This window comes from Fusarium graminearum, chromosome 2 (genome assembly GCF_000240135.3).
Source record: "Fusarium graminearum PH-1 chromosome 2, whole genome shotgun sequence".
In the NCBI taxonomy this organism is placed as follows: Eukaryota; Fungi; Ascomycota; class Sordariomycetes; order Hypocreales; family Nectriaceae; genus Fusarium; species Fusarium graminearum.
Window position 1 is genome coordinate 3,243,625 of NC_026475.1, and position 26,881 is coordinate 3,270,505.

The window sequence follows — 26,881 nt, forward strand, 5'->3', positions numbered from 1 at the left end:
TCAGCCATTAAACATCTGTGATATCTCTGCTCAAGTCTGCCTTGTTCTGACACACGCCTTGTTCCGTCTACAAACGGACGCCTCTATTGGGGTAGGGGTTCAAATCTTGCTCAGGACCTCTGTTGCCAGAAGCAGCCTCAATCTGGTACTTGATTAAAGGTGGAATCATGTCAACGTCATTTAACCTTTATCATGCGAAATATCCTCTATCTCCGCCAGGATAAAGGTTTCCGATAAAGGTTTGAGACAGTTTTCAAAAGGTAGTTATGTTCTACAATCTCTCTATAGAAGTCACTAAATAACTGTTAAAGTAAATATGCCTCAATTGCCACTAGGATCTCAATCCTTTTTGCTTTTAGCAATAACAGCGCACTTAGCTGTAGGATGCCTCCCGGAACTACTATTTATCATCCGATAATGTATGTGGTGGGCGCTATTATCATTTGGCTTTAGATTATCTCTCACATTATCGAGCTAGAATCGTGTTTGTGGAATGTGATATTGTTCCATGGCATATAAGGCTTAACACCTGGGGCTATAATCCCAAAGTCAGCCGTCCATTGAACCACACATACATATTACCTGGCCACGACGGTGTCAGTACACATCACTGATACTAAGACATTCCTTGCATATCCAGCCAGCAAGCCTAGCACCCTGCTCAGGAATGCTTGTTGTGAGACAACCTTGAGCTGTTTTTTTTAAACTATGTGTGGCATAAGCTGACTGGGAAAATTCTGCCACGGCTTACTTGATTCCGACAGAAAACAAAACCATTCTATAGAACCGATTCAAGTCACAGTCTGTGTGAGACATGAGCTGAAATTGATATGCAGAGGTTGCTGCAAAGGTGTCGAATGTGCGAAGGGTATCTGGGAGCATCCCAAACCATATTGATGTGGACTACGAAGATCTCTCTTGACCAGACGCCCATAATCGACTTATAAATAAGACGTATAGGCAGCCAAAGTTGAACGCAAATTCATCAGTTTAGAACTACACAAGTTTACCCAAAATCATAACCCAATACCAACCTTCCTACTTCAGACTTTGTTCTGCGTTCATTGATCTACCATCATGTGCAACCAACATCAATCAAAGACCGTGAGACTTGCAAGCCTAGCAGTCGCAGCGACATGCTCACCTTTCGTTCCAGATGTGTCACTTCGTCCCAGGTTATATCCTGGAGAACATTGCCAATTCCGAGGCTATTCCTGACAAAGCGCGCCAGGCTGCTATTACCACTCTATCGGCTGATCAAGGGTTCCGTGAGCAGCGTATGAAAGTCCTGGCCAGCGATGGTCCTCCCGCTACTCTCAGAGACCCCAATGTGCCAGCAGCACAAACACCAATTGTAAGATCAGATTTTGTCCCACCCAGCATTCTCAAACGTGTCGCCTAGTAGACGACAGGGCTCGAGGGAATATGAGAAAAACTTCAAGGCTTGATGCTAACATTCATTCACAGAGAACTGCTCTTGTTGGCCCAACCGCTATGGCCCAGCCTCCTGACGGTACTACCAACAAGGCAAGCTGGCATCTTTGACACCGAGAAAATGAAAGGGCTGGTCCAATCACTTTCATCAGAGTAAGGATTAAGAGACTTAAAGAACATACAGCAAGAAGGTGTGGCTGGTAGATGCATGCGCCTGTGATTAAACTCGCTCTCTGGAACGAGAATAACAATAGTGGAAACTAAGAGGAGCTAGCACAAGGTATGTTAAATGAAAGAAAGCAGATAAGTACTTTCCCTTTCTTCCAATCTCAATTCTCTTGTTACCCAACTCTCGCTACTCTCTTGTTTTTCCTGATGCGTCAAGGTCATCCACTATCTACATACTCCAATTCGCCAGACCATTGGTCAAAAGCTCAAGGCGAGAAAGGTTGAGCGCAGGAGTCCAACCTCTGTATCCTCGTGGGGCAGTGGAATAAAAACAACTCGTAAAACTAAAGGCAAAGCTTACGATTGAGCGAGACACTTAGCTGTCAAAGATGTAATTGTCGCACATTTTGTGACCACAAAACATCTTCAAAAGCTCGACACAGGCATAATTCGAGCATGTCCAAGGACATGGTCGACACAAGGCTGCTATGACATTATATCATGTATGGTTTGTGCAGGAGCTTGGGACTCAACATGGTAAAAATGATTCCACGCGCGACCCACATGCCTTAAACGTACCGATGCATGCTTTGACAGTCTGGCGGGACTGGTGCTGTTATAGGTGTAGACTAGCAAATGAAAGGCTGTTCACGAGTAAATTCTGGTCTGACTCAGACAGTTCAAGGTTTTCGTCAAACGTCCGAATTTGATGTTGAGACTGGTCACCTATTTCCTTATTAGTCATCCACTGCTCATCGGTACTTAGGCCGCTGTATGTCCCTGGGGAGTAAGAGTTGGCCAGGTCAACCACAACAGACTCGGCGAGCCACTATCAAGATACCATTTGAATCAGTTCTTGCCAGGGAAGACCAGCACTCCCCAGTACCCACGTCAGATGGGGCGCTTTTCAAACATCAGGGGCAGGGGACTTAGCGGCAAACGTAGGTATTGGCGAGGAGGCTGAACTGCCCTCAAAGTGCAAGAAAGAGAGGTGATGATTGAAGCTCACTTCGCATTTGATACCGGCATTGTTTATGATGCCTTCGATCCTAGCGTTGCACAGCCATATGAAAAAGCTACTACACGTCGCCAGAGACTCGATGCCCTCACTGCTAGTAATGTGCAGTTTAATATAAATAAATATATATTTTTCTTTTACAATCTAAAATGCATGAAGTTCGTCTAGAAAGATCAGCTCTGGACCATAGATCCTCAGGTTTGTCTTAAAAAGAGAGCGATACGAATACCTGCATGCACCAGACTTCAAGCAAACACAGACGCTGTACCTTTATACACATCATCATCCGGTACCAGGAATCAATATCGTGTCCACCAAATCTCCAATTTCTATGAATCACGAGACTGTTTCAGCAATCCACAGTGGCCACAACAAGACACAAAAGATGGCAGGAAGAGCAAGCACTTCTATTACCAGATAATGGGATCTAGCAGAGATCTCAAACTATGTAGCAAATTTCAGGGAATCTACTGGCAAGGAAATTAGAAGGCATGTATGTGGGTAACCTTGGCCAAATCTAGCTACAGACTTTCAACTACCTGACTAAATGCAACGCGCAAAATGCCATGGAATGACCAGTTGATAAAAAAAAAACAAGAAAAAATGAACTTCCAATTAAAATCTACCTAGTTCTGGAAAGTGGAAAGAACTCTTCCATTTAGAGAGTATAGCTCCGTACGATCCCATGTTGTAGTGGTGGCAGAGGTCTTCCCCGCATTACAATGGCCGACGCATCTCTTAATTCTCGGGTCATTTATGAGCGAGGAGGATGAAGATAGTAATTCAGCCGTTGATCTATCACGGGAGTTGACCTCGGCAATGCTACAGATAGATTCAATCATAACAACATCGTCAATGTCATATTACAGTAGCGAGTTCTAAAATCTATAAATACCCCCTCTGATGTTTACAAGTTGGATCGAGCTCTACGGTATCAAAGCCAGCGTTCAATATGTCCTTGACAATTTCCCGAGTCTCATTTGAGCATTACCGTACAGCCCTCGGGATTGCCGAGACTGAACCACGGATCTCTTGGAGATTCGATGGTGACGTTACGAACTGGGAACAGAGCTCATACGACATTGAGGTTACTCGGAGTGTTAACGATGAGCCTAAATCCTTTTCTTTCAATTCTTCCGAATCACTTTACCTTCCTTGGCCGGATACGCCCCTAGACGAAGCCGAACTTGCACACCTTAGGGTTCGCGCGCATGGTCTTGCTACAAGTGACCAACCCTCAACACCCTGGTCCGATTGGGTGTCTGTCGAAACAGGTCTCTCCAAGAAAGGTTGGGAGAATGTAAAACCCATTGCTTCAACCATCAAGGTCAACGTGAGCGAGCCGAAAAGGCCCGTATACTTCAGGAAGGACTTCGTAGTACCTGATAGTTTCGAATCCGCGAGGCTTTATATCACCGCTTTGGGTATTTATGAAGCCGAGATTAACGGCAAGCGAGTCGGAGACCACGTCTTGGCTCCAGGATGGCAGTCGTACCATCACCGTCACGTCTATGACACATATGACGTTACCGACCTTATTACTCCTGGCGCGAATGCGATTGGAGCACTAGTTGGTGAAGGATGGTATGTCGGCCGCTTAGGGTTTGACGGAGGACAACGAAATATCTACGGGAACTCGACAGGTCTCTTGGCGCAACTTCACATCAAGTCGAAGAATGGCACTGTATTCAAGGTTTATACCGACACGACCTGGAAGTCAGGATTCGGACCAGTTGTTAACGGAGAGATTTATGATGGAGAATACTATGACGGTAATCTTGAGTCTGATATTGAAGGATGGTCAGAGCCCGGATTCGACGATGCATCCTGGCATGACACTCGTATTCTTCCTGCAGTCCACGAGGTACTTGTCCCCCCGGATCAACCTCCTACCCGACGAATTCAAGAGGTAAAACCAAAAGAGTTCTTTGCGTCACCATCTGGGAAGCAGCTTGTCGACTTTGGCCAAAATCTGGTCGGCTGGCTACGATTAAAGGTTGACGGGCCTGCAAACACAACTATTACATTGAGGCATGCAGAAGTTTTAGAAGACGGGGAACTGGCTCTCCGACCGCTTCGAAAAGCCAAGGCCACAGACATAGTTAAGCTAGGCGGACAGGGCCTACTTGAGTGGGAGCCAAAGTTTACTTTTCACGGCTTCCGCTATGCTCAGATTGATGGATGGCCTGAGGAGACACCGTTGGATGAGAACAGTGTTACGGCGATTGTTGTCCATACTGATATGGAGGAAACGGGGTACTTCAACTGTTCACATGAACTGTTAAACAAATTCCACTCCAACGTTCGCTGGTCGATGAAGGGCAACTTTCTTTCTATTCCCACAGATTGTCCTCAGCGTGATGAGCGTCTTGGATGGACTGGAGACGCCCATGCTTTTTGTCCGACATCCAACTATCTCTTCGACACAGCATCATTCTGGAAGAGTTGGCACAGGGATGTGTGGTCTGAAATGTCGATTAATGACACCATGGTTGCCCCGTTCTACGTCCCTACCGTTCCCTCGGCATTTGGTACGGTACCAATTCCTGCTTCAGTATGGGGAGACGTCGTAGTCTCCAATCCATGGAACATTTATCAAGCCTTTGGCGACAAGGGACTTTTACAGGAACATCTTCCTCAGGCCCAAGGCTGGATAGATCGAGGAATTTCCAGGAATGAGGTTGGCCTATGGAATCGCAGCACGTTCCAGTTTGGAGATTGGCTAGACCCCCTTGCCCCATCTGACAATCCCGGTAGTGCAACGACTAGCCAATATTTGGTGTCAGATGCGTACTTGGTTAAGATGACTGAGATCCTCACACAAATTGTTACTGCGCTTGGGAAGTCGGATCTGGCTGACAAATACGAGGCACAACAATTGGACCTCAAGGACGAGTTTCAGAAAGCTTGGGCACCAGATGGGAAGTTATCAAATAGGACTCAAACTGCTTACGCATTGTCCGTGGGATTTAGTCTATTCAAGGATGAAGGACAGAGACACAAGGCAGCGGAAACATTGCGCGAGATTATTCGGGAGAACGACTATCTTGTCGGCACTGGATTCGCAGGTACGTCACCTCTCGGCTTCGCTTTAAAGGATGCCAATGCCACGGACGATTTCTACCGAATGCTCCTTCAAGAAAAGGTCCCGTCATGGTTGTATCAAGTCGTCATGGGTGGCACAACGACCTGGGAAAGATGGGATAGTCTCTTGCCGAATGGAACAGTTAATCCGGGCGAGATGACCAGTTTCAATCATTACTCTTTTGGGTCTGTTGCCAATTGGATGCATCAAGTCATTGGGGGGATCGCGCCCCTCGAGCCAGGATACAAGGCAATCTCCATTGCGCCTATTCCAGGAGGTAACATTACATATGCAAGCGCGAGGCTTGTTACTGGATATGGTACAGTTTCGACGGATTGGAGGTTGACGGATGCGGGATTCCATTTGAAAGTGAGAATTCCACCCAACACCAAGGCTGAGATCAACCTGCCTGGGACAGATAAGACGGAAATTGTTGGATCTGGATTATATGAGTTTCACCAATTGACTTGAAATGTCAATAATATCCAGATGGGATTTAGCAAGAAATGTGGCGATGTCTCAAATAACATATGTCATTCTTTCTGTACCATACCTTCATATCTTTTTGCAACAAATGGTCGGAACATTTAGCATCGGCCTAGTATCGTATTGAGTCTTTTGCTCTCGGTGCAAATCGTTAAATCTCCTAATGATGCTTGTAAGCCTAGACACTTAATAAACTCGTTCTTAAACGGGCCAAGTTCCTCCTGTTGCATCTGCCGTATTCTGCGCTCTTCAAACATGAATGCAATCTTAATTTCCAGCCTATGCCCTGGAGGGAAGGAGGAGTTTTTCAGCTTGCAACCATCCCTTTAAATTCAGGGCGTGACTTCCTTGTCACAACCCTGCCTAGCCCCCAAACTCAGAGCCAACATGCAGATTGTGGAACCAATATCCACAACCTCGAACCAACATGCATAGTTACGGGACAGTGATTGAAGTCGTATAGGCTCCCACGGCCCAAATAAAATCTTGTCACATTTTCCTACCTGCTCGCCTCGCATCCTTGACACATACTTCATTCTTTTTTACAACGGTTCAAGTAGATTCCGTCACGATGTTGCTGAACATTCTATTACTTACGCTTGTCTGGATGAGCCGTCCTATACTTGTTTGCGGAAACATCTCACCTTTCTTTACCCGCTATCTGCTCAGGTCGTCAGACTACAACGCAGGGGACAGTATACGAAGAGCTTTTAGTACCTCCGGCTCAGAAAAGAGAGACACCAAGAAAGAGAACAGCACTTCCCTAGACAAAAGCTGGGAAAATGCTATATTGTTTGCTTATACGGCGTATGTCGATTTTCCCATCCCCTTTTGTTATGTTTTGGAACTTCAATCCTAACCACGAGCATATTCGTATGCAGTGAGCAAGACCTAGATTCTAAGCAAGGGAACACCTCCATTTTAGCCGGTATAGAAATAACATGCACAGCATGCTATATCAAAGGAACAGCCACGACCAGATTCATCTCCGATAAGGACTTCAACATCAGCCGGGCTCTGGATGATTTAACGGATCAAGTCGAGAACGATATCTACAATTTAAGGACCGAAGTTGCGAATTACACAAAGGAATATATAGATCAGGTAACAGATAACCTGGAAGATGGATTAGACATGGACGATTTCAATCTGCCAACCATGAATTTCGACCTCAATATTGATCTTCCTGAGATTCCAGAGTTCCGAATCGAATTCCAATTCGATGACTTAGAGGTGTACATGCTCGTTGACACAGTATTATCTGCTGGTGCCACCTATACTCTGAACTTGTATACCTCTACTACGCCTGCAGGGTTTGCAGTTCGTCACAACCTGGAAGTTGGTGTCATCTTCACTGTTGACCTCATTGTGTCTGTAGAAGGTGAAATTGATATCAGTACCGGATTCCATCTAAAGCTAGATGATGGCGTGACGATTGAACTTGGCATCTTCTCTAAGGAGATATCGAATATGGTTATGTAAGTCACCATTTGACAAGATTGTTATAGCATAAGCTAACAGTATATTTAACAGCAATGGTGGCGAGTTTGAATTTCTCCCAGTCACTGTCGAGAGTGCTGGTGTAGTGTTCAAGGCTGTCCTTCGTGTGGGGATACAAGCGGGTTTTGAAATATCATCATCCGACGTATCTATTGCTGGAAAAGACATATTTCGTATTGGTGCTGGCATTGAAACGGGCGTTTATGCTAATATTGCTGAGCTGATCACTAATGTCACTCTTTCCACGGAAGAGGACGACCAATGCGGTCTTCGCGTCGAGGAAGCATATCAACTTGCTGTCGGAGCTGCTGCAGGAGCTTCGGTTGCCATTGAAGACATAACGTGGGGACCAGCTGTCGAAACCGAAGTTCCTATCTTTTATACTACGTTGGCACAAGCTTGTGCCGTGCAAAGAAGCAGTGGCGCGATATCTGCATCCCAGGCAACCCTGACATCTGCTGCCCTCGCAATAAGAGGTGAGGATGAAGATGAAGCGGAGATGGAGACAACTACGATCTCTGAAGAAGCGACTTTCATTGCTGTAGCATGTGAGTCGGAGGGACTAGTTAATTGTCCAGCATCCCTTCAGAAAACGTCCAGGTATACAACTACTCGAACACATGTCACTGTAGTCCCGACCGACAGCGAAGCCTTTTTTCCTGAGTCGGTCAGATTCACTTCTGTGAGACCAATTCCGTTTGGAGACTCTGCAAGGAAGTTGTTTACAACATCAGGCATTCCCGAACCCTACGTTCCGCAGCCCCCGACACATTCGGCTACCACCAGCGCAACTGATGATGATGGTGATGGTAATGAAAATACCAGCTCAAACGCAAAGAGCGGAAGATTGTCTAATAGTGTCATCATCGGTCTGAGCGTCGGGCTTGGAGTACCTTTTCTCTTGGGCGGAATCGCTTTCATTTTGTAAGTGAACCCATCGCAGTCTTCGTTTCCCGCTTAACAACCTTGGCTCTGCGCTGCTGAGTTGTACTGAATTTGATTGCTAATCTTCTTTCTACTTCTTCAGCGTTTGGAGACGCAAAATGCGACTTTCTAAGGAAACATTGTCAACTTCTATCCAGACTGTTGAGCATACACCACCGTCTTCCAAGACTGCAATTGCATCTGTAGTCGAACTGAGGAGCCTTTGATCCTATCGAGTAGTCTGATGTAGACGTTTATGTTAGAAAGAATCTTGTTGGGGAGATGGCAAATGTTGAGGGTCGCGGTGGACTTTGACGATACAAGCTGGGTGTTGTGTGAGCCAATCATGGAGGTAGACATCGCGGTGGGAGTGGCCGGGTGAAGCTGACGCTTATTCTACCGTATAATTTGACCACGAAATAAACGGGGCTCTTGTCGACAACTGAAATCTGGAGACTCATTTATCTGCATCCACATAAGTGCCCCAATTGTAGGTACTATAAAAAAGACAAGTATTAGCGCTTGTGGGATTATGGTCAATTGTTTGGGACTCCTTTGTAGAATAATATTCAAGTGTTGTATGAGAACCCTGCTATAAACCCCCCATCTGATAAGTCCCGTCTGGGTTGAAAAGCTAGAATATGTGCCTCCACGTTGCATGGAGGATTGTCGTGGCGGAATGTTAACCCTGTTGAAGGAAAACCGAGGCAATCCCTCTAGCCATTATATCACACCACCGAATCCTTCCAAACTCACAACAGCCTCTCGCATACATTATTAGCCAATCCGCAGTGACTGGTTGGGGGAATAATCCTAGCAATGAGTTGGAAAAGCTCAACGGCCTTAATAATCTGCCCGTAGTATAAGAACAGCACAACTCTGCCTGTTTAGTTGAATAAAACGGAAAGTTTTCAAGCCCTTGTTGCAAAGAAAAAGTGCACGAACATTTTCAAGAATCAACTATACACAAACACTTCCCATCAGTCAATTATCTAAAAATCAACACCAATCCTCTCTTCAATCATGCGTGCCACTATTGCTTCTATCACACTCGCCCTCTCCGGTCTTGCCGCTGCCTCGCCCCAAGTCGTCCCCGATAAACCAATCGAGTTCTATGGACGTATGTACGCCGACTCTGCCACTTGCAGTGGAACTGGAACTAGATATGCCTACCTTGGCTCCAAGGGCAACTGCATCAACAAGCCCGTCCCCGGAACCGGCTCAGCCACGATGGTGGTTGGGGAGGTTAGCAAGTATTTCCTTGCAGGATGGACTGGACCCGACTGCACTGGCAAAGTGGTCCTCGTTGTGTCCAACGTTGGAGAATGCGTCGATTTAGGTGGCACCGATGTTCAGAGCTGGTCTAATGACATGAAGCCGTTTGGGAAGTAGAGGGAAGGCTTCATACGTACCAGCTACGAGCGAGGAACACCTATAATGGCAAGAACGAAGATGGTAGTGCATCAATTGGAAGCAAACGCATGTCTTCTAGAATAGTTGATGAGGAGGTGGGATTACCATAGCTTAATTTGTTAGTGATGAGTTTTACGTTATAAATAGTCATATCCCCGTCGTCTTCCCATACAGCTCTGATTGACCCAGACGATACTTTATTCGCCTGTGTATCTTCGACTTAGTCCAAGTCACGGGATCCATCAATTCGAACAGGATCGGATTTCTATAAAACGCCACTGCATGCTACACCCCTGAGGAGCTTCAAACTCTGTCGGTCCGCACCCGATAACAGGGCTATAGTGCTGTACTCTACCCTATGAATCGATGATCTAAGAGACTCAGTGACCGAAGATGCACCGGACGCGGCTTGTATCTTCGGGTCGACATAGAAACCAAGGCCTATGAAGTCCTATATGTATACAATCTTCCAGGGGGGTGGAGTTGCCGTTCTAGCCGTGTGCCGATGACACAATACCTCGCGAAAGTGGTGTATGTCGCAAAGGCCCCACTAGTATAAGAACCTGGCGCTCTCATAGGCTTAATCCAGAGCTGGCATAAAGTCAGATCTAATGCTAAGATTCAGATATAGGCCCTTTATCTGGCTTTTATACAAGTTATAGTATTATTTACTCTATTCTTTTGGAGACGTTTCGCACCTTATGTAGATTCCCCGAAGTACCCTTTACTTGCTCCGAACCAACCAAGTAAATAGATCCGTAATTAACATTTTACCCATTAATAACTCACTACCCACCCACTTCCCGGGCTTTGACGTATGATCGGGGCGGCCCGACTCCGACATTATAGCTAACAATGGCTACTCCTTGCTAAACCTAGATGTCAACCAACAGATACTGATGGATTTAAGGGTGGTCGATTAAAGCATGGATAACCCACAAGAGATCCTCTTTTTAGGTAATTTGTCAATGATGTGAAGATTGAGGCGATGGCGACATCTCTCCAGGGGTGAAAGATAATGTTGTAAAACCATAAAAAACAAGATGTGTAACCCATTCGTTGCAACATCTTATCCGTTTGCCAAGACTCCACAGCCCAGGTAGCATTTTTCGTTTGAGCAATCAGCATCAGCTACAATATGGGTAAGTAGCATCATAACAATTCGAAGCACCACTAATAAGTTGTTGTTAGCAACCTCAGTTGAGGTGCAAGACAAGAGCCTGGCACTCGACCCCGAGGCCAATGCTCTGTCAGTATCAGATAGCGGCTCGGATCGACCGACCCCAACCACCGAAGAGAGAGAGAAGCTACGCAAGATAGCAGGGAGTATCCCATGGGTTTCGTACCTGCTGTGCATCGTTGAGCTTGCAGAGCGAGCCTCCTTCTATGGTTGCAAGACAGTCTTCAACAACTTCCTTCAGTTCCCTCTGCCAAAGGGAGGCAATGGAGCTGGAGCTGTTGCTAAGGACGACCCGAATGGCCATGCTGGTGCTTTGTAAGTTTGTTCCATGCGCATGTGACTGAACAATCCACTCATCAAGCTCAATGGCAGAAATCGCGGGTTACAGTTTGCCTCGGCCATGGTTCTCTTGTTCAACTTCCTTGCCTACGTCATTCCAATCTTTGGTGCGTGGCTCGGTGACACCAAGACCGGCCGTTTCAAAGCCATCATGTATGGAGTCATCATCGGCGGCGTGGCACACGTTATCATGGTTGGAGGCGCAGCTCCTGCTGTTCTCAAAGCCGGCAATGGACTTGCACCATTCATGGTCAGCTTTTTTCTGCTGGCAATTGGAGCCGGACTATTCAAGCCCAATGTTGTTCCTCTCATCATCGATCAATACACCGATCAGACAGAATATGTCAAGACACTCAAGTCTGGTGAGAGGGTTATCGTCGATCCCGAGACCACCATCCAGAGGATCATGTTGATCTTTTACATGTGCATTAACGTTGGTGCCTTTTTCATGATCGCCACAACTTATATCGAGAAGTATGTTGGCTTTTGGCTTGCTTTCCTCCTTCCAGGCATCGTCTACATTTTGTTGCCGGTGCTGCTCATGTCCCAGTACAAAACTCTCAAGCGCACGCCGCCTCAAGGTTCTGATCTCAACACCTTCTTCAAGATCGTTGGGGCAGCCATCAAAGAGAACAAAGGCAGACTCTGGGCCAAGAACTTCTTCGAGTCGGTCAAACCATCTGTTCTTGCTGCAAAGGGCAAGACAGTTTCTTGGGATAGTCGGGCAGTCGAGCATGCTCGCAGAACCCTGTCTGCATGCCTGATCTTCCTCTACCAGCCATTGTTCTATCTCAACAACGGTGGAGTTGGTAACGTATTGTCTAACCAAGGAGCGTCGATGACTATGAACGGTGCACCCAACGATCTGATTCACAACTTCAATCCCCTCACCTTGATGATCTTTGCGCCCATCATGTCGTACGTTCTTTACCCTCTGTTGAACAAACACCACATCAAGTTTGGTCCCATCAGTCGCATGACTGTCGGCTACATCTCCGCCATTCTCGGAAGTCTCGTCGGTGCAATTATCCAGTGGAGAGTCTACAAAACCTCACCCTGTGGATACCATGGCTCAACCTGCGACGGCGTGTCACCTGTTTCCATCTGGTGGCAGCTACCCACTGTTATGCTGGGGGCTATCGGCGAGTTGTTTACCGCTGTCACGGCATACGAGATGGCATATGCAAGGGCGCCTGAGGGTATGAAGTCGACTGTTGTCGCTATCAACTTGGCTATGCAGGCTCTATCCTCTGCGCTGGCTCAGATTTTGATTCCTTCCATCGCCGATCCCAATCTGATTGTAAGTGATACTGTTCCCAGACTATTCAATTACTAACATCATCTCTACAGTGGGCATGGGCCGCTCCTTGTATTGCTCTGTTTATTCAGACTATCATCTTCTGGGTGCGACATCGTCATGTTAACGATGAGAAGTATCTGATTCGCGAGACCTTTGAAGAAGATAATCCCGCCTGTACAGAGAAGTAATAACGTGAATTGAAGGCGAGATACAAGGGATGAACAGGGTGGTTGTGGCGCCTAGCTTCCCGAAATGCAATCGAGCTGCAAGTAGTTTCACATCCCGTTGAGCAATTATATCTCTCAATAATATATCTTTTGATTCTATCTTGATTCCAGTTTATAGAGCTTCGATATAGAATCTTTTCTTTTCCATTAGAATCATTGTCTTTGAAACTGCTTTTCTCCATGGGTCAGCAGCCCCCTTTACCGGCGAGACTCAGGACACCAAGAAGCACTGGCTGAGATACAACACGTATGATGGGTCACCAAGTTTTGGTACTGACTTCGATGGGGGAAAGTTCAAACTCAACCATTGGCTGGTGGCATATCGCAATTGGAAAACCCTCCCCGAAAAACCTATTACATGCGTCAATTGTTACGATCAGGCTGCGATAGTTGAAGTGGCTCTTTCGCTTGGCATGGACTATAACCAAGTGGCCTGGGAATATCATCAAGTGTTTGGGTTTATCTCGTCAAAAGCAGTGCTTGTGGGCTGGGGCGAGTGCAACAATCCTTACTTCTGTAACGACTTGAGCAGACAGATTGTCCACCACGATAATGACCCATCGCGACAGGGATTCCGCAACCATGCTTACCTTTCCTGGGGACCAGACTTCCATCCTGAAAAGGAGACGGATTTCCACGGTCAGAACCGCAATCCCGAAAAGTGGAATGGCGCTCCCGTCTTCATTATTGACGCATGCGCAGGACCTCATGTGGGCGATGAGACGCGAGATCAGTATAATAACACGCTGGATAGCAACAGGGATGATCCGAAGAAATACCCCGTCGACATCTTCAAACAACTCGTGGCTAAAAATAAGAGATATTCTAAGTGGACATCAGGTGTCACGGGACTCCTTACAAGAGGCAATGATTGGTCACTGGGAGAAGTTCAGAATGAGATCTATCCTGGTTCGCCAATCGAGTGGTCGGCTTTGGATCTACCTGCTGCCTCACAACAGTTAACCATGGTGTTCGGTGGCAAAATCAGTCAAGTCCAAGCCAACTTCACCAAGATCATATCCAAAGTCAAGTTCGACAAACCATATGCACCGGATGACCTATTTTCGGCTCCAATTCCCAACGAAAAGGATCAATTTGGTAACATTATCACCGAGGAGAAAGTCTATGAAAAGAGTGACATCTCGGTCTCTTATTTCTCCTTGATGATTCACTTCACACCAAGTTACGAGAAAGCTATTGAGCTGATCAAGTATCGAACTACCCAATATTCCATCTCGGACACACATCCTACCCTGATGGAACAGAAGTCAACTTCAAACATCATTATGATTGGAGGAAAGTATCTGAAACTTTTTGTGTTTGCGAACTTGGTTGTCGAGTTGTCCTGCTTGGATGGTACCGCTTATCTCCAGAGTATTGCTGATCAAGTTGCTGAGTACTTTGAGGCTTCTGAAGGCGACTTGGTGGCACCAGCACAATGGGAATCATGCCTGAACTAGGATAGTATCTCGACGGAAACGTATTAGTTAGAAGTGTTATTTCCAAGTCTGTTGTTTCTACAGGTTGAACTACGAGCTAGATTATCTTAAATAGGTATCCTTCAGAATATATTTAAAGAGTAAATAGTTTATAATTTTAAGTTATTAAGTATTAATTAAGTATTTTAATAGTTTTTATATATTTTTATTTTTTAAGTAGTTTTTTTATTTTATTAAGTATATTATTTATTTATTAATTTTCTATATATTTTTTATAGTTTCTATTTTATATATTTCTAATTTATTAATTTCTTTTAATTTATTATTAATTTTAATTTATATTATATTAATAGCTAATTTAAATAAGGAAATATAAAAAATTAAATAGATTTTAACTTTTAATAGTAAGTTTAATTTATAATTATTTTTTAAGATTTTTTATAAAACTTTATAAAATCTAATATATTTAAAGTCTAATTTATATATAAGTCTTTTTATTATAATATTTTTTATTAATAAGTAGACTATTTTTCCCTCTTTAAAGGTTAATTTTTTAGTCCTTTTTATATTATAGTAATATTAGCTTAAATTAATAATAAATAGTAGGATTAATTAACTTTTAATATTAATTACCTTAATTATAATAATTTATTTATAATTTCTAAGCTATATTAATTTTAGTTTCTTTTATCTCTTTATAGCTATAATAACTATTTTAAATTATATAAGGCTTATTATAAAGCTAGTCTTATTAAAGTTTTTGTAAGGGTATTGAAGTCGCCGAACCTCTGCAGAAGGTTCGGGCCCCTTATATATGGATGTGTGGCACAGCTATGGCACATTGTGCCATAACTGCTTGATCTTTTGGTCTATTGGGAAAGTGCAGTATGCCACCTGTACTCTTATAATTGTTATGGCATAATGTGGGTCTTCTGGCTGTGCGAAGGTCGTCAGTTCGATTCCTCGTCGAAGGGTCGCCGAGACCTGTGATCGCGTTAGGCTTACGTCGGGCTCACAAGGCGGTATGCAGTTGCCTGCTGCGGCTAGCCTTGGGGGTTAACATCTGTTATGTGCTCTAGGCCTTGAAGCGGGGCCCAGTAGCGACTAGAGGTGCTAAGTGCGCTAAGATAAGCTATCTGGCTATGATACGGGCTTAATCTTAGGGGGCAGGCTGCTGTAAGACCTCTGTAACGACTCGGGATATGTCGCTATTAGAAGGAGGGCAATTGTAAGGGTATTGAAGTCGCCGAACCTCTGCAGAAGGTTCAGGCCCCTTATATATGGATGTGTAGCACAGCTACGGCATATTATGCCATAACTGCTTGATCTTTTAGTCTATTGGGAAAGTGCAGCATACTACCTATACTCTTACAGTTTTAAATATTATTTAATTAAATATTATATTTTATAATTATATTCTTTATAAGCTAAAACTAGCTATAAATAATAATTAGATCTTTATATTTAGCTTTTTAATAGTTATATCTTTAAAATATATATATTTTTAGCTCTAATTATTACTTAATAAAGTTATATATTTAATATATACTAATAGGTAATATATTATAATCTATAAGTAGGGAATTAGCTATTTCTTTTATAAAATGCAGTTATAAAGGGAATTTATATAAATTTAAATTAAAAAGAAATTAAATTATTATATTTTCTTCCTAATTAAATAGTTTTTATAAATTAAATATAAAATTGCATTTTAATTAAATACCTTATTAATAGTAATATAGCTTTATTTACTTAACTTAATAGATCTTAATAATATATTAAGTATTTAGTTTTAAGTTATTTTAAAGGGCTTAAAAGGTAAAAATAACTCTAGCTTTATTTAAAGGCTATAGTATTATAAGTAGTTAAAAATTAACTAATTAAATAATTAGATATAAGGTTAAGGGATTTATATTATATTTACTTATTTATTATACTTACTTATTAAATATATTAATAATATAATATAATATATAAAATATTATTTTTTTAAAATAGTTATTAACTTAACTAAAAAAAGGTTATTAGTACTTATATATATTAGGGTTATATTAATTCCCTACTTAGTAAAATAGTTAATAGCCTTAATAACTTTTATAATAAATAGTAGGGTTAAGGTTATTTTTAACTAATTAGCTACTTAATTAAGCCTTAAATAATTTAGCTTTAAAATTTAAGTAAAATTCTCTATTTTAGTAGCTAATTTATAATTAATTATCTATAAATAGTTCCTAGGGATTAAAGTCTATATAGCTTAAATATTTAAATAAATTCTATAATTTAAAAGTAGGACCTTAATTATATATATAATAGTAAGGACTTAACTTACCTATAGTAAATAAACTTAACTTTAATACTTTAATATAATATAAAATAATATTAAATTAACTTTATACCTTAGCTATAATTAACTATACTAGGTTTAAAGTAGGTTAATAAAATTAACTCTACTAGAGTTAATTTAAGACTGTAGTACTAGGCTAGGCAAGCCTGAGGCAATTGTTAATTAAATGTGGTTATTTTAAGTCTAATACACATTAGTTTAATATAAACGCGCTGCGCAATAAAACATTCTTACGAAATCAAATCAAGATTACTTATAAAGTTTTTAAGTCCCAATGCCGACGTGTACAGTCTCAACGTCTCGGCTGTGTGTGTCTTGCTACAGTTTGCAAGCTTGTTGTAAGAGGGGGGGAACCCGCAAACTCAAAACTATGTTTCCATTGTGGATATACCCAACAACATAACCCTCCCTGATTCACATCCTATGGCAACCACCTTTCCCGAGATAGCTACTTTGCCATCGCGACACTCAGGAGGTAGCCAAAGCAAGTCCCTTTCTGCCATTGTGACCCAGGTGCTGTCTGTGCAGGCGAGCAGCGGGGTTTCTAAAGACTGCAATGAGACACGAGGCTTTGGGTCAAATGCCAAGTGGTCGGCCAAAGCAAATGTCCCGTGATCTGTGATGATGCCACGCTTATCAGACGTAAAAGAAAGAACATGAACATAACCATCTAATGGGATTTCGTCTTGATGATCGCCCGTCTTCACATCCCAAATGTGTATCGTCTTATCAGTAGTGGCTGATGCTAGCTTTTTCAAGTCGTGAGAGAACACCATCGAGTTGACATCGTAGCAACCGGCCTCTAGTATTTTCTTACACTTGCCCATGTCTGCGCTCCAGATTCGTATCGTCTTATCCCGAGAGGCCGATGCTACCAATTTCATGTCATGAGAGAACACCACCGAGTCGACCCAGTGGCCATGGCCCTCTAGCACTTGCTCACACTCGCCCGTCTCGGCATTCCAGATTCGTATTGTCTTATCCCAAGAGGCCGACGCTACCTTTTTCGAGTCATGCGAGAATACTACTGAGCTAATATGTTTTTTATGCCCCCTTAGCACTCGCTCGCGTATATCCATCTCGGTATTCCAGATCCGTATTGTCTTGCTGAGAGAGACCGATGCTACTTTTTTCAAGTCGTGCGAGAATACCCAGTTGTCACTGAAATCATCACCCTCAAGTATTCGCTCGCATATGCCCGTCTTGGTATTCCAGATCCGTATTGTCTTGCTGAGAGAGACCGATGCTACTTTTTTCAAGTCGTGCGAGAATACCAAGTTGTCACTGAAATCATCACCCTCAAGTATTCGCTCGCATATGCCCGTCTTGGTATTCCACAACCGTACTGTACCATCATTAGAGGCCGATGCCACCTTTCTTGAGTCGTGCGAGAACATCACTAAATGGACTTTGTCACTGTGATCCTCTAGCATTCGCTTGCGTCCGACTATTCCGATATCCCAGATTCGTAGTGTCTTGTCAGAAGAGGCTGATGCCACCTTTTTTGAGTCATGTGAGAATACCACCGAGTTGACTTCCTTGCGGTGGCCTTCTAGTATTTGCTGGCATTTGCCCGTCTCGGCATCCCAGATTCGTATCGTCTTATCAGAAGAGGCTGATGCTACCTTTTTTGAGTCATGTGAGAATACCACTGAGTTGACTTCCTTGCGGTGGCCTTCTAGTATTTGCTGGCATTTGCCCGTCTCGGAATCCCAGATTCGTATCGTCTTATCAGAAGAGGCTGATGCCACCTTTTTTGAGTTGTGTGAGAACGCGACCGAATTGGTCTTATTGTGACGGCCCTTTAGAACTCGTTCACATACACCCGTCTCGGTATTCCAAATCCGTATCTTGCTGTATGAGGCCGATGCCACCCTTTTTGAGTCATGTGAGAACACCACCGAGTTGACTTCCTTGCGGTGGCCTTCTAGTATTTGCTGGCATTTGCCCGTCTCGGCATCCCAGATTCGTATCGTCTTATCAGAAGAGGCTGATGCCACCTTTTTTGAGTTATATGAGAACGTGACTGAATTGGCCAGGTTACTGTGATCCTCAAGCGTTAGCTCGCACTCACCCGTCTTGGTATTCCAAATCCGTATTGTCTCATCGTAAGAGGCCGATGCTACCTTTTTCGAGTCGTGCGAGAACACTACTGAGCTAATATATTTTTTATGCCCCCTCAGCACTTGCTCGCATTCGCCCGTCTCGACATTCCAGATTCGTATTGTCGTGTCCCAAGAGGCCGATGCCACCTTTTTCGCGTAACGTGAGAACGCCACCGAGTTAGCCTCGCGGTCATGGCCCTCTAACACCATCAAGCACGCGTCCCAGGTTTCTTGTACTTTCGGCAAATTCATGATCCATTTTGGAATAGCATTTTCAAACGTCCTTCTCACAATACTCTTGCTTGGTGCAAAAACCAGACAGCAATAAGTCTGCAGCGGTGCTTCGTCTATCACAGCAAAATAGGCTTGAACAAATCGCACTGCATCTGCCATAAAAGTCGACAGGCTCGAATCTTCGTGCTTCTAACACCTGTCAGCAGGTTTGAGGTTCAAAGATGCAAAACACACCTCCAACCATCTCGCTAGTGACTTGAGTGAGTCGAGACATTCCTTGACTCGGCCAAGCAAACTCATTGCTTCCAGCCAATGTAGGAAGTGTGTGGTCAAGAAATCATGCATTTCGTCATCATGGTCCGGCCTGGAGTCGCCCTCGGTCTGATGATAAGCCCAGTGCATGCAAGCGTACTGAAGTTGTGGGGGTATGCGTTCCTCTAATTCTGAACTATTCACCATGATTCGGCGCGCACCTGGAAAAGGCAGCCCACATATATTTTCATGCAGGGCGTTGCACATGACTCGCAAACAGTGTCTTGTCAGATTTTGGTGCTTGAGTTTCTCATCCACCCGGAACTCAGCTGTCTCTTTGTTTCCTGGGTCGATCAAATAATCTCGAAACGACAAATGGAGCAGTCGTACCGGCAAGTCGAGACTTTCCGGTACTTCCAAGACGGAATGCAACATACTTAACCTGGTCTTCACCTTGATGACATGAATATCAAGAAGTAGTGCTAGAGCGCGCATCGATAAGGGGCTAGCCAACATGACGATAGTGCCGACAATAAGACGAAAGCTCTCGATGATGTCCAATCTCTCGCTTCCTGATCTGTTGACGACTTGTTGTTTCAAAACTGGCGAATATGTCATCTCAAGCTTCGAGCCTTGACTAGTACCTGCGACGTTGAGCACGCTTTGCAAAAGCTCATCAGGACTGCCCAGACATAAGTCATTAACGAATCGGCAGACAGTTGCGGCAAAAATAAAAAGAGGCACCGCCGCTGTTATGAGCTTCTCGAGATTGGGCTCCCCAGGCCAATACACTGGTAGCTTCAGTTCATCTACCGCCTCTATGTTAAAGTTGTCGCGAATGTTGGCGAATTCATGGCGAAGAAAGACAGATATATCGTGCTCGATGATCGATTGTGGGATTTTGTGTAAGATGAGGTCCTGATGAGTATCACCAATGGAGGAGAAGCCAAGTCGTAAGGGAAGTTCGGGCCTGCTGGTTATGAGCACTCGAATACGCAAAACCTCCGCAAGGCGTAGGGTGGACAAAAGTTCGAGAAGGAGCTTGATGTCAGCATCCTTCTCACACTCATCTAACGCGTCGACAACGATAACGACTGACGGTTGGGATAACGACGTTGTTTTCACTTTTAACAACGGCTCTCGAACGAGCCTACCGAATTGCTCTCGAACGGCTTTGTCAACAATCGCTGGATCAGTATCAAGTGCAGTCTTGATGAATGGCGTAACCTCAGGTATACTCCATGCCAATCGACGAGCCACCGTAGGCACGAACTTGGCCAAGTTCCGTCGATCAGTCTCTCCTCTCTTGAAGAAGAAGCTTGCACCGAGATCGCCTCGCTCAGACCGCGACCGAGCAACGGTCCGCGAGATGGTCGACTTTCCAGTCCCTGCCATGCCGTTGAGCCAAAAGATTGTTTTCGACGTAGCGTTATCAATCCAGCGGTGGATATCTCTGAGTAGCTCTACTCGGGTGTTGGCTAAGCATGTGGGATTGTGTTCTTCTTCGTAAGAGTCGAATGAGGCACCCTCAGCGTTCGGAAGATAATCGAGAACAATGTGATGGTCGATGTTGTTAATAGAGGCCCTATTGTTAGATTAGAGACCCAAGTAATAGAATCTGAGCTGCGTTTAGTTGAGACTTACTCCAACTTACTCACTTCTCTATTAACTGTTTTTTATTGGTAAGCATGTTGTTTTGAAACGCATGATGTAGCACTAACGTGATTTTACGGCATCGATGATCTTTTGTGTTGACTTGAGCTGTCCAACTGGCACATACTCGAGCAACTCTAAAGCGAACGCTGCTGCTGTAGCCGCCGCATAACGTTGCCACTGGTCGTTCTTATGCGAATCTGCATAGTCGCATATACCACGTATCACCAGACATGGAAATCGATCCATTAGGCCCGCAGCTTCCATCTCTACACAGAGTAATTGATGTTCCGTGTCCTCCAACAAACTATCCCGAAAAGCTGCATTCTTAATAAGCTTGTTACCAGAGGCAATGATCCCATAGTGAATCTCTGGCTCAGTCGACTCTCGCTGCTCACGCTTCACCTCCCAGGCTGGGTCGCACTTATTGCAGTTGCTGCCGCCGGTATGATCGTGTTGGGGTTTGAACAGTCGATCGTTCTCGGTACCCTGGTAAGTGAAGTCTGTCTTTGGGCGTCTCATGCCAGGATTGGCCTCCAACATTGTCTGAAGCAGGCCTGGCACCTTCGATTGTGCAATCTCATGCTCCGCTTGCAAGCTTGCTAGCGCATGAAGAAGTACTGAAGGGGGCTTATCAAGGGAACCTTTTCGCTCCCAGACCCCATTCGCAGTCGCTTTACCCAAGTCATACTGCACCACCCCTCCGGTCGTGCCGTCAGGCCTACTGACAACGACATCCCCGAGACGAATGTCCTGTCCCTCGTCAGGCCGAGCGATGCCACCCCCAATGCCTACCAACAGACCGATTCGAATATGCGGTAACGAATGGGCCAAGTCCGATACGGTAGTTGCTGCAGACGTGAGCCCGTAGACTCCAGCGGGAAGTGAAGCAATCACGATGTTATGCTCGCCTACCCGGCCCCAGGTATAGACATTCGTGTCGGATGCATGCTGGTGGAAGCCTTCCGGCGCGTCATGGCGATCGTGCAGCAACGCGGTTGCCGCCGCTCGTTCGATGGACAGGGCGGCAATCCATGCAATGGTGTAGAGGTCTGGGCTTTTGAGTCGCGTCTTCATCCCTACAAAAAGGCCCAGATCCACGGGAACTAGGGCTTAGCTCTAAAGTTAATGCTCCGACTCGGTGTCAGTGCTGAAGCGAGAAATATCAGATGCGGGGTTGCCAGATCGATACCCGTCCTTGCCGAGTGAGTGAGGTAAGCGGAATAACCGTCGGCCCGTTATGATATGGGTACCAGACCAAAGCCAGAATAATAAAGAACAAAGGAGGACAAATAGACCAAAGAGCCATGGGTTTGCGGCTTTCACGCAGAACATTCTGGCTAGCCGTAAACAAGTGTGAAAGAAATATGTTCCCGTTTGTTGCTCCCAGATTATCTTCCTTCCATCCTTCCTGCCGCTAATCTTTGCTATGCAGTACTGTAAATGCTCCAAACTCACCGTCATGGACGATGACAGTCAGCCGTTTTACCTTACACAGTGGGGCCACCAAGACCTCGACTTCCGGACGCCTCAGCTGTCAGGCATCAACAGCCACGGCACAAGCTCCTCTGCTAGCCTAAGCCCACTGCCGAGTAGCCATAGAGCCAGATTGCCGCTGCTTCAGCTAGAAAACTAGGGCCCTGACAACGCATGTGGCGAGTCTCCTCCTACGTGTATCCACTACTCCATCGAGTGGAAGCTGCAGCTATGAAAGGAAAGGCTCTCCAAGCTCACAAATGACACAGAACAGAGCCTCGTGCTGGCGCCCGGCGCTTTCTGGGGGACGATTCTGGAGGCTGGGGTGGGGAAACTCACAAGGCGGAAAACCCCATGGGGTAAAAATCATGTACCTGAAGAGACCATCATTGTCGTTTCCATCAGCGGCCGTAGCGAATGAGACCTTACGAAACGATTCGACGAGTTAAATATCGACTGGGAAATGGCGGAAAAGCAAGTCTGTAAGTGGAGTTATCTTTTTCACGCAGGAAAGAAGCTCAGGATCGACATCCCCTTCATCTGTAGTAGTAGTAGTAGTATATTTTTCGTGCGGGTGGCTGTAGGCCCCAAGGGTCCCCTACTGGGGTAAAGGACTTGCTGAGCTAGAGAATTGGGTATCTATCTGTACGCTAATTACACAAATACCATTGGCTGTGAGAGTGCTTAGTCATTCGCTACGCGAAATTAGTCTTCCCTCGGATCTCGATTCTTGCAAACGCGTTCGTAGACCACGCTCTATCCAGCATATCATCGGCACAAATGGCGCATCCTATCGAGCCTGTTATCCGTCAGCGGGATGACAAGGCGCGGCTGGCATATCGCAGCCGCTTTTGGAACCTGAAGTCAGGAAGGTTGAGATCAGCCTGTGCGTGCGGCAGTTTGAGGCTGCTTCAAGGTAGTCCCGGCCAGACGGAGGGCGCTGCTACGCCCAGCGTCTGGCCGTGAGCATACGTAAGAGAAAGCAAATAAGGTAACAAAATGAACACGTGGAAGATGAAGAGGAAGAGAGAGTTGCGAGTGTTTCTCTCGCCTTCGTTGCCTGATAGCGAGGGCATATCTTTCCAAAGAACGCGCAGTCCTTGGACAGGTCGATGAACTTGGTGTAGTCCTTTCCTACTGCTAAATTGACCGCTATATTCGGTGAGGGAGCTAGCCTTAACCGGTGGAGCGGCGGTGCCTTTCTGCAGTAGAAGATGTGGTCCGGTGCTTTGCGTCGGCTGCATGAGTAGACTAGGCGTGCTGTGTCGTGGTTGAACCTCTCGTGATACGCGGCGAAGTCCCCGTGGAGGGATCTCGCTGTCAGCAAGTGGTGTAAGACTGCACGCGGGAGCGACAGCTCTGGTGGGCAGCCTGTGGTCGCCTTGAGGTTGATACTCTTATACTGCTCAGGAGCGGAGGTGGTCCACCACGCCTCGAATGTGTCCTTCGGTTTCTGTCTTACGATCCTTCGCAAGTAGGCCAGCGTTGGGCAAGCACCTTCGGGCTCAGGGAGTGAAGACGCTGCTTTCGCCAGTTGATCGGCCTGTTCGTTGCCAGGGATGTCGGTGTGTCCTGGCACCAAGCGTATGTATATGGATCCATGCGATGCCGCTTGAAGAAGACGATCTAAAGAAGCTAACCAAGGCAGCCGCACCTCTATTCATCTTTGCTGCAACTACTTGCCGATTCATAGATGACTCCAATCTCGGCCAGCCCAAGGAGCTTCTGGAAAGTGTATTCAATCACATGGGTAACCATCAAGCTTCTAAGCTCGCTTTGACTTACTCACCAGTTCTGAAACGACAAACCACTGGCAAGTCAAAGCGCGCGAGAGGTGATATCATCAAGAACTTCCATCTCGTTGTCGGCACCATCGTGATACTGGCTAGTCCTTTATTACAGCGCGCTCTGGCACTGCTTCTTAGAATTTGACCCAGTAAGGTGGAATTAAGGCTAGATGTATTGCATTCTGTTTTGAAGGTTCTAAAGAAGGGTGACTCACCGATCTGAATGTTCCATTTGTCGTTCCGAGATTATCTTATCGATCTAGAGAACTAAGAGGCGACTGAATTCTAGGTAGACAAGAAGGTCGCTTACAGACAACTGGCGAAACACTGCCTACGGGTCATGCGCAGTGATAGTGGCTTGCGCAAGAACATATGTAGCCTGTCTTACCTAAGTATATATCGATCTGCAGTAGAAGCTCAGCTGCTTGAGGAACGTATACCTCCAGAGCTTCAATATGCATATACGCACTGGGTTCATCACCAGACAAATGTCGATTTAGAGTCAAATGGCATGAACGACATATAGGATTTCCTGGAAATATATTTTCTCTACTGGCTAGAAGTATTAAGCATTATAGGAAGAATAGCAGAGAGCGTTAAAATAATAGAAAAGTTATAAGGTTATATATTTAATAAGTAGGTAAGATAGATAAGTAGATAAGACACTTTTTTATATACTCTTTATTATTTATATAATAAAATTACTATAATTTATTAAATTAATTAAAATTACTTATTATATTCTTCTTTAAATGCCTTTAGAACTATTTAATAAGTTCTTATATTATATTTAACCTTACTATATAATATACTTAATATACTATAAAGATATATAATATCCTTAAAGTAAAACTATATTATTATTAATATAGTATTTAATTATAATATAATTTTATTTTAAATTTATAAAAACTATTTAATAAGAAAGAAAATATAATAATTTAATTTCTTTTTAATTTAAATTTATAAGGATTTTCTTTATAATTATATTTTATAAAAGAAATAGTTAATTCCTTACTTATAGACTATAATATACTACCTATTAATATATATTAAATATATAACTTTATTAAATAATAATTAAAATTAAAAATATATATATTTTAAAAATATAATTATTAAAAAGCTAAATATAAGAATTTAATTATTATTTATAGCTAGTTTTAATTTATAAAAAATATAATTATAAAGTATAATATTTAATTAAATAATATTTAAAATTTTAATAAAATTAGCTTTATAATAAGCTTTATATAATTTAAAATAGTTATTATAGCTATAAAGAGATAAAAGAAATTAAAATTAATATAATTTAAAAACTATAAATAAATTATTATAATTAAGGCAATTAATACTAAAGGTTAATTAATCCTAACTAATAGGCTAGTAGTAGTTTAAGCTAAACTACTAACTTTAGAAAATAGTATAAGCTAATAAGGGTATAGGGAAACCCTATTAAGTAGGTTAAAGCTAATAATAAGGGGGCTAAACTATTAACCCTAAACTACTAACTATATAAGCAGCTAATTATAGACTTTTAATTAACCTTAAGTCTTTACTTTAGTCCTTAAGGTAAATTAGGATAGGAAATAAGAAAATAGAAAAAATAAAATAAAAAAAGAGAAATAAGAAAAAAAGGAAAAGGCTAAGATAGTCTGCCTATCTATCTATCTATCTATTTATTTATATTACTTTTCTCTCTTTTTTTCTCTATTTATCTTAATTTAAAAAAGCTATAATTAATTAACTTAACTTATTTAATTATATATATAACCTAACTAATTAATTATAGCTATAATAGCCTAATAATACCTATTAGACTTATTACTTAATAATACTAATAGTAATACTTAAGTAATAAAAAAAAAAAAAAAAAAGTTAAAAAGAGAAAAAAATAAAAAAAAATAGCTTTTTTATAATAAAGAATATTAATTACTAATTTATATTTTCTATAGCTATATAGTCTGCTTTTATAACCTAGAAGGCTATTTAAAGGATTATTATTTAAATCTTAGCTATTAAATCTATAGTAATTTTATTTATTACTATAAGGGCTTACTATTAATACTATTAAAAGAGGGACTAAAGGAGGATTAATTAGCCTAATATAGCTTATTTAACCTAATTAAGCTTATTAAAGGTCTCCCTATTTACTAGGGTTTTATATATATTTAGCTAGGCTATAAGTACTTTATGTTAAGCTGGAAGTACTTATATATATACCTTAATAATAAATATAATACTAAAGTAGCTTAAAGGAAAACTTAAGTAGACCTTTAGGCTATTATATATTTATAGATATTCTTTATTAATTTAAAGAGGGTAATTTATTATTTTTATATTTATAAAGTAAAAAGAGGGAAAAAAGAAAAAAAAAAAAGAGAAAAAAATAAAAAAAAAAAAAAAAAAAAGAAAAAAAGTAATAATAATTACCTAACTAGAAAACTAAATAATAATTACTTATATTACTAAAGGATAATTATTATAATAAGAGGAATAAAAAGAGATATAAAAGGT

At 43.1% G+C, this 26,881-nt stretch overlaps 8 protein-coding genes across 8 annotated transcripts; 5 read left to right on the forward strand and 3 right to left on the reverse strand.

Annotated features, from left to right (window-relative positions):
- Positions 1-3,572: 3,572 nt before the first annotated feature.
- Positions 3,573-6,176, forward strand: FGSG_07974 (uncharacterized protein; the record flags this gene model as incomplete). The annotated part of the gene is made up of 1 exon (XM_011322563.1): positions 3,573-6,176. One exon carries the CDS (start codon positions 3,573-3,575, stop codon positions 6,174-6,176), a length of 2,604 nt encoding a protein of 867 aa, XP_011320865.1.
- A 586-nt stretch (positions 6,177-6,762) lies between these two features.
- Positions 6,763-8,619, forward strand: FGSG_07973 (uncharacterized protein; the record flags this gene model as incomplete). The annotated part of the gene is made up of 3 exons (XM_011322564.1): positions 6,763-6,998; positions 7,073-7,669; positions 7,725-8,619. 3 exons carry the CDS (start codon positions 6,763-6,765, stop codon positions 8,617-8,619), a joined length of 1,728 nt encoding a protein of 575 aa, XP_011320866.1.
- A 1,019-nt stretch (positions 8,620-9,638) lies between these two features.
- FGSG_07972 (uncharacterized protein) lies at positions 9,639-10,007 on the forward strand (the record flags this gene model as incomplete). Its single annotated transcript, XM_011322565.1, has 1 exon — positions 9,639-10,007. One exon carries the CDS (start codon positions 9,639-9,641, stop codon positions 10,005-10,007), a length of 369 nt encoding a protein of 122 aa, XP_011320867.1.
- Positions 10,008-11,166: 1,159 nt separating this feature from the next.
- FGSG_13470 (uncharacterized protein) lies at positions 11,167-13,035 on the forward strand (the record flags this gene model as incomplete). Its single annotated transcript, XM_011322566.1, has 4 exons — positions 11,167-11,170; positions 11,229-11,523; positions 11,581-12,847; positions 12,898-13,035. The coding sequence occupies 4 exons, from the start codon at positions 11,167-11,169 to the stop codon at positions 13,033-13,035; spliced, it is 1,704 nt and encodes a 567-aa protein (XP_011320868.1).
- Positions 13,036-13,487: 452 nt separating this feature from the next.
- On the forward strand, positions 13,488-14,534 carry FGSG_13471 (uncharacterized protein; the record flags this gene model as incomplete). The annotated part of the gene is made up of 1 exon (XM_011322567.1): positions 13,488-14,534. One exon carries the CDS (start codon positions 13,488-13,490, stop codon positions 14,532-14,534), a length of 1,047 nt encoding a protein of 348 aa, XP_011320869.1.
- Positions 14,535-17,225: 2,691 nt separating this feature from the next.
- FGSG_13472 (uncharacterized protein) lies at positions 17,226-18,254 on the reverse strand (the record flags this gene model as incomplete). The annotated part of the gene is made up of 1 exon (XM_011322568.1): positions 17,226-18,254. One exon carries the CDS (start codon positions 18,252-18,254, stop codon positions 17,226-17,228), a length of 1,029 nt encoding a protein of 342 aa, XP_011320870.1.
- A 1,058-nt stretch (positions 18,255-19,312) lies between these two features.
- Positions 19,313-22,178, reverse strand: FGSG_13473 (uncharacterized protein; the record flags this gene model as incomplete). The annotated part of the gene is made up of 4 exons (XM_011322569.1): positions 19,313-19,348; positions 19,431-21,033; positions 21,093-21,117; positions 21,170-22,178. The coding sequence occupies 4 exons, from the start codon at positions 22,176-22,178 to the stop codon at positions 19,313-19,315; spliced, it is 2,673 nt and encodes an 890-aa protein (XP_011320871.1).
- Positions 22,179-23,488: 1,310 nt separating this feature from the next.
- On the reverse strand, positions 23,489-24,451 carry FGSG_11593 (uncharacterized protein; the record flags this gene model as incomplete). The annotated part of the gene is made up of 3 exons (XM_011322570.1): positions 23,489-23,948; positions 24,040-24,203; positions 24,386-24,451. 3 exons carry the CDS (start codon positions 24,449-24,451, stop codon positions 23,489-23,491), a joined length of 690 nt encoding a protein of 229 aa, XP_011320872.1.
- Positions 24,452-26,881: the final 2,430 nt, after the last annotated feature.